Source organism: Marmota monax, unplaced genomic scaffold, assembly GCF_021218885.2.
Source record: "Marmota monax isolate L192 unplaced genomic scaffold, Marmota_monax_Labrador192_F-V1.1 WCK01_AAM20220418_F8-fsc00170, whole genome shotgun sequence".
NCBI classification, from domain to species: domain Eukaryota; kingdom Metazoa; phylum Chordata; class Mammalia; order Rodentia; family Sciuridae; genus Marmota; species Marmota monax.
The window spans coordinates 1,694,777-1,706,844 of NW_026692395.1; the positions used below are offsets into that span (position 1 = coordinate 1,694,777).

Sequence of the window (12,068 nt, forward strand, 5' to 3'; positions counted from 1 at the left end):
GCTGGCCAGATTATTTTCCCTTGCTGTCTACATGCTTCTATAATACATTCATCTTAGTTCTATCACACTGTTTTAATTGCCTAATTGTCTCTCTTACATGTTCAACTCTATACATCAGAGACAATGTCTGTTTTGTCCATCTTTGCACCCTAGGGCTGGCACATGATGAGAATTTAATCAATATTTGGTGAATAAATGAATTGTTATCTCTATTTCACAGATTAGCAACCTGGCACAAGAGAAAGTAAGTGATTCTCTCATCCAGGGATTGGAACACATTGACCTGAATATAAGGTCTGTCTTCTTGGTGCTCTGTGGAGCTCAGTCACACTACTCTAGTGGAGCCAGTAGCCCAGAAGAGTGAGTGCAGGAGGGCTGGAGTTGTGGCTTAGTGGTAGAGCACTTTCCTAGCATGTGTGAGGCACTGGGTTGGACTCTCAGCACCACATATAAATAAATAAATAAAGGTCCATCAGTATATTAAAAAAAAAAGAGTGCAGGAAATGCCCACAAGGAAGGGAAATTTGCCAAGCTGAGAGATGCTTTTATTAGGGTTAAATTTAATGTTGTTTGCTGCCAGGATGTTAAGTCCACTTTGTGCTGACATGAATTGTGTTTTCCCCATCTGTGAATGAGGGAGCTGGAGCAGAAGATGGCCAAGGACAATGTCTTAGGACTCCCTGGCCTGTTCCCACTGGCTGTAGATTTACTCTTCAAACCACCCTCTCTCATTTCTTCTAGATCCTCATCTTCCAGACTTTATCACCAGCCATTCACCTCCCACACCTTTACCCACACCAGCCCTTCCACTTTTGCAAGGAAGTAAGATCAGAGTGGTTTCAACCCCCCATTCCAACCCAGCCCCCAAACCCACAGAGTTAGGAAGTGTTCAGTCTTCGTTTCTCCTCTCAGGTTTTATTGATGGAAACTACATCTTTGTCAGCCACCAGCTCCACGGGGACAGTACTGGGGACAGGGAACCTGAGATGATGCCAGATTTCAGCCTGAGAGCAGAGTTCTGGAAGGTGACCCAAGAGGGAAAAGAGAGAAGAATATATGAAAAGGAGTTACGAGGGAGGAGGAGGTGGTTAGGTATTTCCTCCTGCCTCCTACACCTCCCAGAGTTCAGAACAACCCAGGTCTCAGCCCCTGATGCTTCTGGACTCCTCCCCAAGAACATGGAATTGGTCCATGATCACCAAATGCAGCCCAGCTCTTGCTAGCTGCCGGGTTCTTATCTCGGCCAGTCCAGACTTTAGCCCAACCCAGGAAGGAAGCAAACCAGAGAAGAGAGGAGTACTAGTTAGAGGTGGCCCATCTGATCAGGGCAGATGTAAATGCTGCAGCAAACTGGTAAGAGGCTTTGCATATCATCATGGCAGCAGCTGCTATTGCTAGAATTTGCTGAGGACCCAACAGAGGACAGGATGGCAGGGGACCCATTTCCAGCAGCCAGGGAAGTTGCAGTGATGTTTGTGCTATCTGTATGTTGGGAGAGGTAGCCTGACCCCTCAACCGGGGGCCAGGGGGTGACAGGTCACTGCTGAGGCCACAGCTCACAAAGTCCATGGTTACATTCCAAGCTTCAGAATTGGGGAACTGTTGGGCCTGGTAGAGAGAAAGGACCTCTCCTAGAGGTCAGATCAAGAGTGAGGGTTTCCGTCTCTGAACCCCCAAACCTCTACAGACTGGTCAGAGAGAAGATGAAATCTCAAATCTTTGTCAAGCCAGAGCTCAGATATTAAGACAGGAACTTTACCTACCTCCAAAGACCCATGGGGAGGAGCATGCAGGAGACCAGCTAGAGGAGAGGGGCCGGTCCCAGTGTGTGTTAGAGGAAGGAGGCTGGAGGCCTGTGGAAGCCCAGTGCTCCCACCAAGAAGACTGGGAGAGGGCAAGTTTCCCATTACCAAGTGGGCCATTCCATAAAACCTAATTGCATAGTTCTCAGAAGGGGGCAGAAGGGGTCCCCAGGCCTGTCCCTCTCTGCCTCCCCAAAATATGGCTTTGGAAAGGACTCCCCCAAGAAAAAATAGGGCCCTCTGAATGAGCAGGCCCATACTTCACAGGGAAGAAATCTTGACAGTCTCAGGGAGGAGGCAGGGGGTATCCACGCTGGAGTTCCTGAGGGTACTGCTGGCCCTGCCGCCACCACCACCAGGGGAGGAAGGTTGGCTCTCATCTGGTGTATTGGCAGGAGGGGTGGGGATACTGATAATGGCGGCCACAAAGTCCCGGCTGTCACAGTTCAGGTCAAGGCTGTCATGGGGCTTGGCATTGAGGCTTGAGCGGCTGTGGACAGGGATGAGGAAGATGGAAGGCTCTTAAAAAAGTCATCTTGATTAATTGCCATATCTATTGTGGCATTTATTGAACACTGACTGTCTCTGAGCTAAGTGTTCCCCTGCATCCTTAATTATGGTGGTGGAGAGGAAGGGCTCTGGAGTCAGTCCTGGATTCAAGTCCTGAGCCCCTTTACCATACTGAAACTCCCATCTGTAGCATGGAAATAACAATATTCCCTACTTTGAGGGGTTGTGGAGATTCAATGAGAATTGAGAATAAATGATACAAAGTATTCAGAGTAGTGCATGGATCATAATGAGTGCACACACACAAGCTGGAGCACGGGTGCGTGCATACACACACACACACACTTTTTTGATGTGTGGTGCTGGGAATTAAACCTAGGGCCTTGTGCATGCTAAGCACACACTCTACCATTGAGTTACACCCCCAGCCCACATGAGTATTTTTTCTTATTCTTATGCCTAACAATGCCAAAGTCCTTGCAGGAGTCTACGCTAGAATCTATATAACCATGTCTTCATTCCTTTCTGACTTGCCAACCTCCCATTCTGTCTCTTATTCACTCCACCTACAGTAGCTTCCTTGCAGCGTTCACATGGGCTGTTCGTCTGCCTAGAAAGCTCTTCCTGTAGATATCTGCATGGCTCATTCCCTCATTTCCTTCAGGCCTTGGCACAGATGCCATCTTAGTAAAGCCTTCCTTGACCACATTATTGAAACTGCATCAGCCAGGTGTGGTGAAGCAAGCCTCTAAACCCAGTGGCTCTGGGACAAGAGGATTGCTGGTTCAAAGCTAGCCTCAGCAATTGAGTGAGGCAATATGCAACCTAGTGAGACCCTGTCTCAAAATAAAAAGTGAAAAAAAAAGGCTTGGGATGTGGCTCAGTGGTTAAGTGCCCCTGAGTTCAATCCCTGATATCACCTAAAGAAACCAAGGAAAAAAAAAATGCATCAGACAGCGAGTGGGGGGAGGCTGTGGTAGAGCACTTGTCTGACAAGTGTGAGACCCTGGGTTCAATCCTGATTACTGTAGTAATAATACTAATATCAACAACAACAATAATAATACATTTAAAAAAAAACAAACTTCATTACTGCTGCTCTGCACTCTCTAGATGGCATCCATGATTTATTTTTCCCTTGATGTTTACATATTTGACACACTATGTGATCTGTATTTTTATAAATATCTCACAATAGAATGTAAGTTCCCAAAGGGCAAAATTTTTTCACAGTGCTTGGGATGTAACCCAAGGACTCCTGTATTTTAAGTAAATACTCTACCTCTGAGCCACACCCTGAGCTCAAGACAAAGATTTATTTTTACTTTTTTTTTCAGTGCTGGAGATTGAACCCAGAGATTTGAGCATGTTAAGCAAGTACTCTACCACTGAGCTATATACCCAGTCCCTTTTTTCTTTTTCTTTGGTGCTGGGGGCTGATTCCACTGAGCTACATCCTTAGTCCTTTTTTTAATAGTACCAGGGATTGACCCCAGGGGCACTTAACTACTGAGCAACATCTCTAGCCCCTTTTATTTAAAGACAGAGTCTCACTAAGTTCCTTAGGGCCTCCCAAAATTGCTGAGGCTGGCTTTGAACTCCCCATCCTCCTTCCTCAGCCTCTCAAGTGGCTGGGAGGACAGGCATGTGCCACTGCCATGTCTGGCTGCTCAATAAATATTTGAAAGATGTAATGAAGAATGAGGAGTTCCAGAAAAATTAAGCCCAAGATCCCCACATGGAAGAGTTTGTGTTTGAGCCTGATTTGGTAGGCCTTGAGTAAAGAAATCTCAAACCCACTGGCCCAAACTCTACACTTCACCAGCTGTGGCCAGGGGATGGGTGCTTACCTCTGAGGGGCAGGGCTCCTCCGCAGCCCTGCCAGCGTATCCAGCTCCTGCATGCTGCCGCGACTAACTGAGGCGGTGGAGTTGGCAAGGCGGATGGCACGGCGCTTGGCCCTGCGTGGGCAACAAGATGATAGCAGGCTGCCAGGCCCCACTGGTTGGGAGGACACAGAGGTGCTACGGCTGGTGCGGCCACTCAACGAGACTGCTCCCAGAGCCTCACTAAATGTCAGTTCATCTGTGAACTCATGGCACTGTAGGGAGAAAGGAGGCAGAGTCACAGGACACCCCATGGGAGATATTCCCAATCCCAGGCTATTGCTCAGGCTGTTCTCTCCTTTATGGAAATCATTCTCTTCCCTTCCCTTGCTCAGCCTTTCCCAGGAAGTTCCATGTGATTTCTACAATTAGTAGAAACCTCCCATCCCAGGAAGGGGACTGACTTGGTGGCAGAGGGACCCCCTCCTTCCTACATACCACTTCTCATTAGGCCTCACCGTTGTCTTCTCTAGACAGTGTAGCAAATGGTGATGTTGCTGCTCAAAAGCAGAACGGTTCCTGATACACAGCGCCTGTCCCTCCCCACTGCCGCTGTCCTGGGGTGGGCAGAGCAGAGAGAGAAGGTCAGCACCTCCCTCTGCACATCATTTCTTACCCATAAATCCAATCTGGGCCCCTACCCACCTCAAGTCCCCCGTTCTGCTTGTACTGCAGGAAGGCATTGGTGGTTCCACTCTTTGCCAACCGGATCCTTGCCAAGCGCACCTTCTACAAAAAGAAAAGGAAACAAAGGGCCAGGTGGGTGAGTCCAAGTGTAGTCCAGATTAAGGTGTGAAGAATAAGAGATGCTCAGATGCAAGATGCAGTTACCTGCTGCGCTCGGCGCTTGTCAGCACGTTGGTTCTGGTGGTAGATGCGGCTAAAGTTGGACACAATTACTGGCACAGGCAGGGCAATGACCAAGACACCACTGAGTGAGCAGATGGACCCAAAAATCTTGCCAGCAATGGTGCTGGGCACCATATCTCCATAGCTGGGGGAAGGGGGAGGTAGGCCAAAGTCAAGAAATGTGCTCACCCACCTCTCTGTCCCAACTCCATCCCATTCAACCCTGACTCACTGTGACCCTGTCCAGGCACTTAGACTCATTGTCAGTTTCTTTTTTTTTTTTTTTTTTTTTTTTTTTAAATATTTATTTATTTATTTTAAATCTTTGGTGGACACAACATCTTTGTTTGTATGTGGTGCTGAGGATCGAACCCGGGCCGCACGCATGGCAGGCGAGCGCGCTACCTCTTGAGCCACATCCGCAGCCCCCATTGTCAGTTTCTTGCTCTGCAAAATGTGGATAATAACCTCTCTGGCCAATAGGGGGTGTCAAATAAGACATGGGGCTGGCCCTTAGCCTCTATCATCTGCTGCCCCCATCAGAGCTGTGCACTGGACAGCCAAGTTAGCTGGAAATCTAATAATACCAAGCAGAGGGGAGACCAGGGGAGTCACAGGCAATAAATGTAGCTCCTTGGGGACAGAGTTCCACTACCACAGGCCACCTAAGGAGCTCTGCACCATTGAGGGAATATTCTGTTGGTTTTGCCTGCCTCTCTGTTCTCTAGGTAGGACCCCTTCTGATTCCCTCCAGGGGAAGCCTTGAAACTGAACTCCTACAAAAAAGTAGAGAGGAACCTTGAAACTGCCCCTGCCTTCCTCCATGCCATACTCCCTCCCCAGGAGGTGCAGCAGACTCCACCTTACTGACGTGTTTTACAGAGGGGGAAAATGAAGCTCAGGGAATTTCCATAGTTGCCCAGGATCACACACAGCACACTTTTGTTCTAACCACAGGACCAACTAGATCTCTTCTATAGAAACACAGCCTCTGCATCTTAAGTTTCTAGGCCTTTGCTTAGGCTGTGCCCTAGGAAGGCTTTTCCTTATTTCTGTGTTTTGACTCATTTTAAGTATTCAGGATTGTGCTCCAAAGTCTCTCCAACTTGGCCATTTCTGTCTCTTGTGATGTGTCATCTCAGACTGTGTCTCACTATGAGACATGGGCAGCCATCCACCTTCACAGGGTTGTTGTGAGGACTGAATAGGATAAAAGGCACCAAAATACCCAGTGCCAAATCACTGTCAGGGCTCAATATTTTTTGTTGATCCAATCCCAAACCTCCAACCAGAATTAATTTCTACTCCTTAGAAACCCCAAATCAATTTTTCTGTACCTCTAGTAAGACACTGAGCAAGGCCAATTCATTCAGTCATTCATTCAACCAATGCAGGACACCAACAATATATCTAATCCCACTGATGGAAACTTAAAGAAGGATCACAGGGGTTGGAGTTGTGGCTCAATGTCAGAGTGCTTTCCTAGCATGGGGGAGGCACTGGGTTCAATTCTCAGCGCTACATATAAATAAATAAAAATAAAGACTCACCCACAATATGTGTGTGTGTGTGTATACACACACACACACACACACACACACACACACACACACACACATATATATATATATATATATATATATATATATATATATATAATTTTTTTAAAGAAGGATCACAGCATCTGCCCCAAACAATGCCTTTAAAAACCTCATGAGGGTTGGACGCGGTGACCCAGTGGCTCAGGAGGCTGAGACAGGAGGATCACGAGTTCAAAGTCAGCCTCAGCAAAAGTGAGGCACTAGGCAACTTGGTGAGACCCTGTTTCTAAATAAAATATAAAATAGGGCTGGGGATGGGGCTCAGTGGTTGAGTGCCCCTGAGTTCAATCCCTGGTATCCCTCCACCCCCCAAAAAAAGAACCTCATGAGGAAAAAAAAAAGTCTCATGAGGGCCAGGTGTGGTGGTGCATCCTGTAATTCCAGCCCTCGGGAAGATGAGGCAGGAGGATGGCTAGTTCTAGGCCAGCCTCAGCAGGCCCTAAGCAACTAAGCAACTTAGCAAGACCCTGTCTCAAAAAATATAAATGGCTGGGGATATAGCTCAGTGGTTAAGCACCACCTGTGTTCAATCCCTATACTGAGAAAAAAACAAAAGCAAAATCTAAAAGAACCTAATGAGGTCTGGGAGTGGTGGTGCATTTCTGTAATTCTAGCAACTCTGGAGGCTGAGGGAGGAGAATTGGAAGTTTCAGGACAGCCTTTGCAATTTAGCAAGGCCCTAAGCAACTTAGGAAGACCCAGGCTCAAAAAAAAATTTTTTTAAAGAAGGACTAGGGATGTAGTAGTTCAGCAGTTTACCCTTGGGTTTAATTCCTAGTACCAACAACTTAGAGATTCTGTCTCAAAAGAAAATATTTTTTTAAGTTTTTTTTTAATTTTATTTATTTTTTTAGTTTTCAGCAGACACAACATCTTTGTTTCTATGTAGTGCTGAGGATTGAACCTGGGCCACACACATGCCAAGCAAGAGCACTACTGCTTGAGCCACATCCCCAGCCCCCAAAGAAAATATTTTTAAAAGGGTTGGGGTGGCTAGGCATGGTGGCACATGCCGGTAATCCCAGTGGCTCAGGAAGCTGAGGCAGGAGGATCAATCGCAAGTTCAAAGCCAGCCTCAGCAAATTAGTGAGGACCTAAGCAACTTAGCAAGACCATGTCTCAAAATAAAATATAAAAAGGGCTGGGGATGTGGATCAGTGGTTAAGTGCCCCTGAGTTCAATCTGTGGTACCAAAAAAAAAAAAAAAAGGTTGGGTGTAGTTGAGTGGTAGAGTGCTTGCCTAGCGTATGTGAGGCCCTGGGTTCCATCCCCAACACCCCTACAAAAAAAGAAAAAAATGGTTGATAGGAAGCCAATACCTATTTATCCTGCACCAGAAACATTCAAATAACTTTTGCAACCATGATGCCATTGAATTCTCTCTAGGTGATAAAAGGAATCATTGTTTCCCACTTTATAGAGGGAGAAACTGAGGCTCTGAGAAAATGTCAACAGAAAGACAGCTAAGACAATCATTGACCCCCAAGTCTCCTGACCTGGAAAATCAAGGATGGTCAAAGCTTGGATGTGAAGATTAAATCCAACTCCCCCAGTTTTACAGATGGGCAAACTAAAGCTCAAAAAGAGAGAGAGTGGTAGAGCATGTGCTTAGCATGTGTGAGGGCCCTGGGTTGGATCTCTAACACCACAAAGAAAATAAAAAGAGATCATTCATCTAACCTTTCTGATTTTATAGAAAACGTGAGTGTAATTGTGCAGCTCCCAACACAGGATCTGCACTCACCCAAGTGTGGTCATGGTGACAATGGTATACCAGAAGGCCGCAGGGATGCTGGTAAAGTTGGTCTTGCTGGTGCCCTTCTCAGCATAGAACATGACAGTGGCAAAGATGATGATGGCCATGGTGAGGGAAAAGAGGAGAAAGCCCAGCTCAGAGGCACAGCTCTTGAGTGTATAGCCCAGAATCCGCAAACCCTGGGAGTGCCTGGAGAACTTGAAAATGCGGAAAACACGGAACACACGCAGGGTGACAAATGCACCAGAGACATCATCATTCTTGGGCACAAAAAGCCCAATGTAATAGGGCAGAATGGCCACCACATCGATGAGGCTCATGACACTCCGCAGAAAGCGGCAACGGCTAGGGGCAGCAAAAAGCCTCAGGAGGTATTCTCCCGTGAATATGAGTACACAGGCCGTGTCCATGCAGAAAAAGGCTGTCGGAAATCGGTCACCACAGGGCTGCTCCCTTGGTGGCCGCCGTGCAGGGCCGCGGCACGGGATGGTCTCCACCACATTGGCGATGACCGACACTGCGATGAAAAAGCCAGTCACATAGTAGAAAACCAGCGCTGCAGTGCTAGTGTGTGGGTTCTCGAAGGCCCTCCAGAGCCGTTGCCGCAGGGAGCTGCCTGCTGGCAGGGCAGGCCCATCCCCGGCCTGCTCAGCCTCCTCGTCCTCAGCCAGGCGCTCAGCATTCTCCTTTTTGCGGTCCCGGTACTCTTCAAGGCAGCAGTCGCCCACAAGCTCGGGGACCAGGCCATAGAAGGCCAGCTCTTCATCGAAGGCTTGGATGCATTCCTGGCGTGGGCAGTGTAGCCGGCCAGTTCGGTAGAAGTTCAGCACGTGCCGGAACATATCCGGATCGCGATCAAAGAAATACTCGCCAGAGTCCGCGTCATAGAAGAACTCCTTCTCAGAACTGCCCAGCAATGTGTCTGGGTAGCGATCCAGTGTGTTCTTCCAGGTCTCGAAGCGCCGGCCGCTGACGTTCACCACCAGAACCTCATCCCCTCGAGATGCCTTCACCCCTGGCGCTGGGGGCAGGGGCTGCTGGGCAAGGGGCAGCCAGCCCACAGCGGCCGCCCGTGCAAAGGGCAACCACGTGGCCACGCCTGCCGCCATCCTGCGGCTCCCCAGGCCCACGGAGACTTGGGGGGGTGGCGTTTAGGAGAATGTGGCTGTCTCCAGGATGGTGGGGGCTTGGAGAGGCCCTGGGCCACCCGGACAAGGAAACTGGGGGTGTCTAGAGAGGCCAAGAGGAACGAGGAGGAGGAACTAGAGAGATGGGCAGGAGCTTAGGGGGCATTTAGAGGGTCTAGGAGGGGCCCTTGTGGTGTCCTGAGGGACTAATAAGGGCTTAAGGAGATCAGAGAGGACAAGAAGGATCCCCAGGATCTTTAGAGAGAGATGATTCTAGTGGGGTCAGCATGTGCCTGAGAGATGTTTGGGGGTGTCTAGAGGGACCGAGAAACAAGTGGGGAGCTCTCAACACTCTCAAGAGTTCTCAGGGAAGGAAAAATAGGTCTGGAACCCATTAGCCAGTTTGGAGAGGAAATTGGGGCATCCAGAGGGGTGCAAATGGGATCAGAGGTGCTTGAAAGAGGCTGAGTGTGCCTGGGGGCTGGTTCTAGAGGGGCTGAGAAAGGTGAGGAGGGTCATCCACACCCTCAAGACTTCTAGGGTAAAGATAAGGGGGTTGAAGCACCCTCATTGGATCTGAAAAGGGGCTGGTGCTTCTCAAGGGTGGCTGTAGAGCCAGGAGGTTGTAAAGAGGCTGAAAAGTGTCTTGGGAGTGCCTAGAGCTGCCAAGAATAGCCTGGGGGTGTTGTCTACATATTACAGGAGTTCTAGGGAAAGCAGAAGAAGTGAGGGCCCCCTAGTGGGGCTGGAAATGGAATGGGGTAGCTAAAGAGGTAGTTATGGGACTGGATTATTTTGTAAGAGGACTGTAGATATCTGGGTGAGGGGGATATCTAAAGGGGCAGAGGAAGCCTGGTCCACACTCTAAAGAGTTCTGGGAGAAGAGAAGAGGGGCCTGGGGAACCCTAAGGTGCTGGGATTCAACCGGACTGAAGTTGGGCACAAAGATTTCCCCAAAAATGGGTTGGAGAGAACAGTGGGGGTGTTGAAAGGGAGTTGGGTGTGTCTCCAGGGAGGTGGGGGCTGCTGAACCTTGCAGGAGACAGGCAGGAGAGGCTGGAGAAGGCTGGGTCCCACCGATGGGGGCAGGTCTGGGGAAACCACACCCCAGGGGCTGGCGGTGTGTGCTAGACAGCAGCAACAGCAGCAGCAGCAGCAGCAGCAGCAGCAGCAACAGCGGCGGCGGCGGCGGCGGCGGCGGCAGGAGAAGGAGGAGGAGGAGGAGGAAGAAAGGCAGCCACAGCCAGGCCTAGGAGGGAAGGCGGCACAGGCAGGGGAGGGGGTTGGGTCCCTGGAAGGAGGCTGTGGAAGGACAAGGTCCAGTGGGATCCCTGGGGACTGTCCCAAGATGGGTTAGGGTGTGGGGGCTGGACCAGGGAAGGACAAGGACAGTGCTTGGCGGCCCCCTCCCACTCCCCATAGGGCGTCCTCACCTGTGTCCCCGCTGCAGCAGCAGCAACGGCGATGGGGCTGGGGGTACCAAACACCGGAGCTGCTGGCCCCCTCTGCAGAGCTGCCTGAGTTCTCCTCCTCCTCCTCCTCCTCCTCCTCCTCCTCCTCCTCCTCCTCCTCCTCCGGCTCTCTCCCCGCCCCTCTGAGCTTGCCGGGAGATGGAAAGGCAGGGAGGGGCCTCGTGGCTCCCAGAGCCCCCTCCCCTAGGGCAGACTGAGAGGGACCCTGGGGAGACTCCGCCTCCTACAAAGCTGGTTGGGCCTCAGTCGCGTCATCTGGAAAATGGGGGTGGCAGGGAGCTTTGCCAGTTCTCCCCACCTCCTTCCTGGACTCCCCCCTCTTCCTGCCCAGTTCCTACCCCCTCTACCCCCAGGAGCCCCCACCCCCACCCGCCTGAATCAGCAGCACTTAGCAGATCCGATCGATGGGGAGGCGTCTGTTAATGGCCCCAGAGCGGAGTGCCATGGGGAATGATGCAGCGCTGTGTCCCCTCCCTGCCCCCCAGGCTGTGGAAGGGCAGGAGAAACTGGGGTGCGAGGGTTATTGGTGGGGGCTGTCTCTCTCCAGATGGACAGATCGTTAAAGCCACCCCCTAGGAGTGTGCCACAGCCCCAATTTTAAACTTCCATCATGGGACTGGAGCATGAATCTTCCACTGTCTTGCGATATGAAATGTGGGGTACAGGGAGTGCAGACAGGGACAATTCAGGCCCCACCCCCCAGTCCAGGCAGGTTTCACGCCAAGGGGGCAGGAGCCCTTATCTGTGCACATCCAGTGACTGCAAATCACATCACATCCTCTAGAGGGCTCTGCTCCTGGGCGGCAGGAGCACAGAGTATGAAGTCTATGGCAAGCATAGGTGGGTTCAAACTCAAAACTTTGCCACATTTGCTATGTCCTTGAGAAATGCCTTGCATTGTTTCTTTGGCTGTCAGAATGGAGTTATCCCTACTTGACAGTGTCATTTGGAGCATTAATTGAAATGATATGAAAGGGGATGGCACAGGGCCTGGCACAGATGATTTCTAATCTTAGGTAACTAAAATTGTGTGATGAGGGCACAGTAACTCAGGATAGCCTTTCA

General features: G+C 50.1%; 1 protein-coding gene across 1 annotated transcript; it reads right to left on the reverse strand.

The window, feature by feature from the left end:
• Positions 1-895: 895 nt before the first annotated feature.
• Kcnd1 (potassium voltage-gated channel subfamily D member 1) lies at positions 896-10,956 on the reverse strand. Its single transcript, XM_046442508.1, has 6 exons — positions 8,393-10,956; positions 5,030-5,192; positions 4,844-4,927; positions 4,657-4,755; positions 4,163-4,413; positions 896-2,292 (listed from the first exon to the last, which is right to left on the reverse strand). The coding sequence occupies exons 1-6, from the start codon at positions 9,511-9,513 to the stop codon at positions 2,064-2,066; spliced, it is 1,947 nt and encodes a 648-aa protein (XP_046298464.1). The 5' UTR covers positions 9,514-10,956; the 3' UTR covers positions 896-2,063.
• Positions 10,957-12,068: the final 1,112 nt, after the last annotated feature.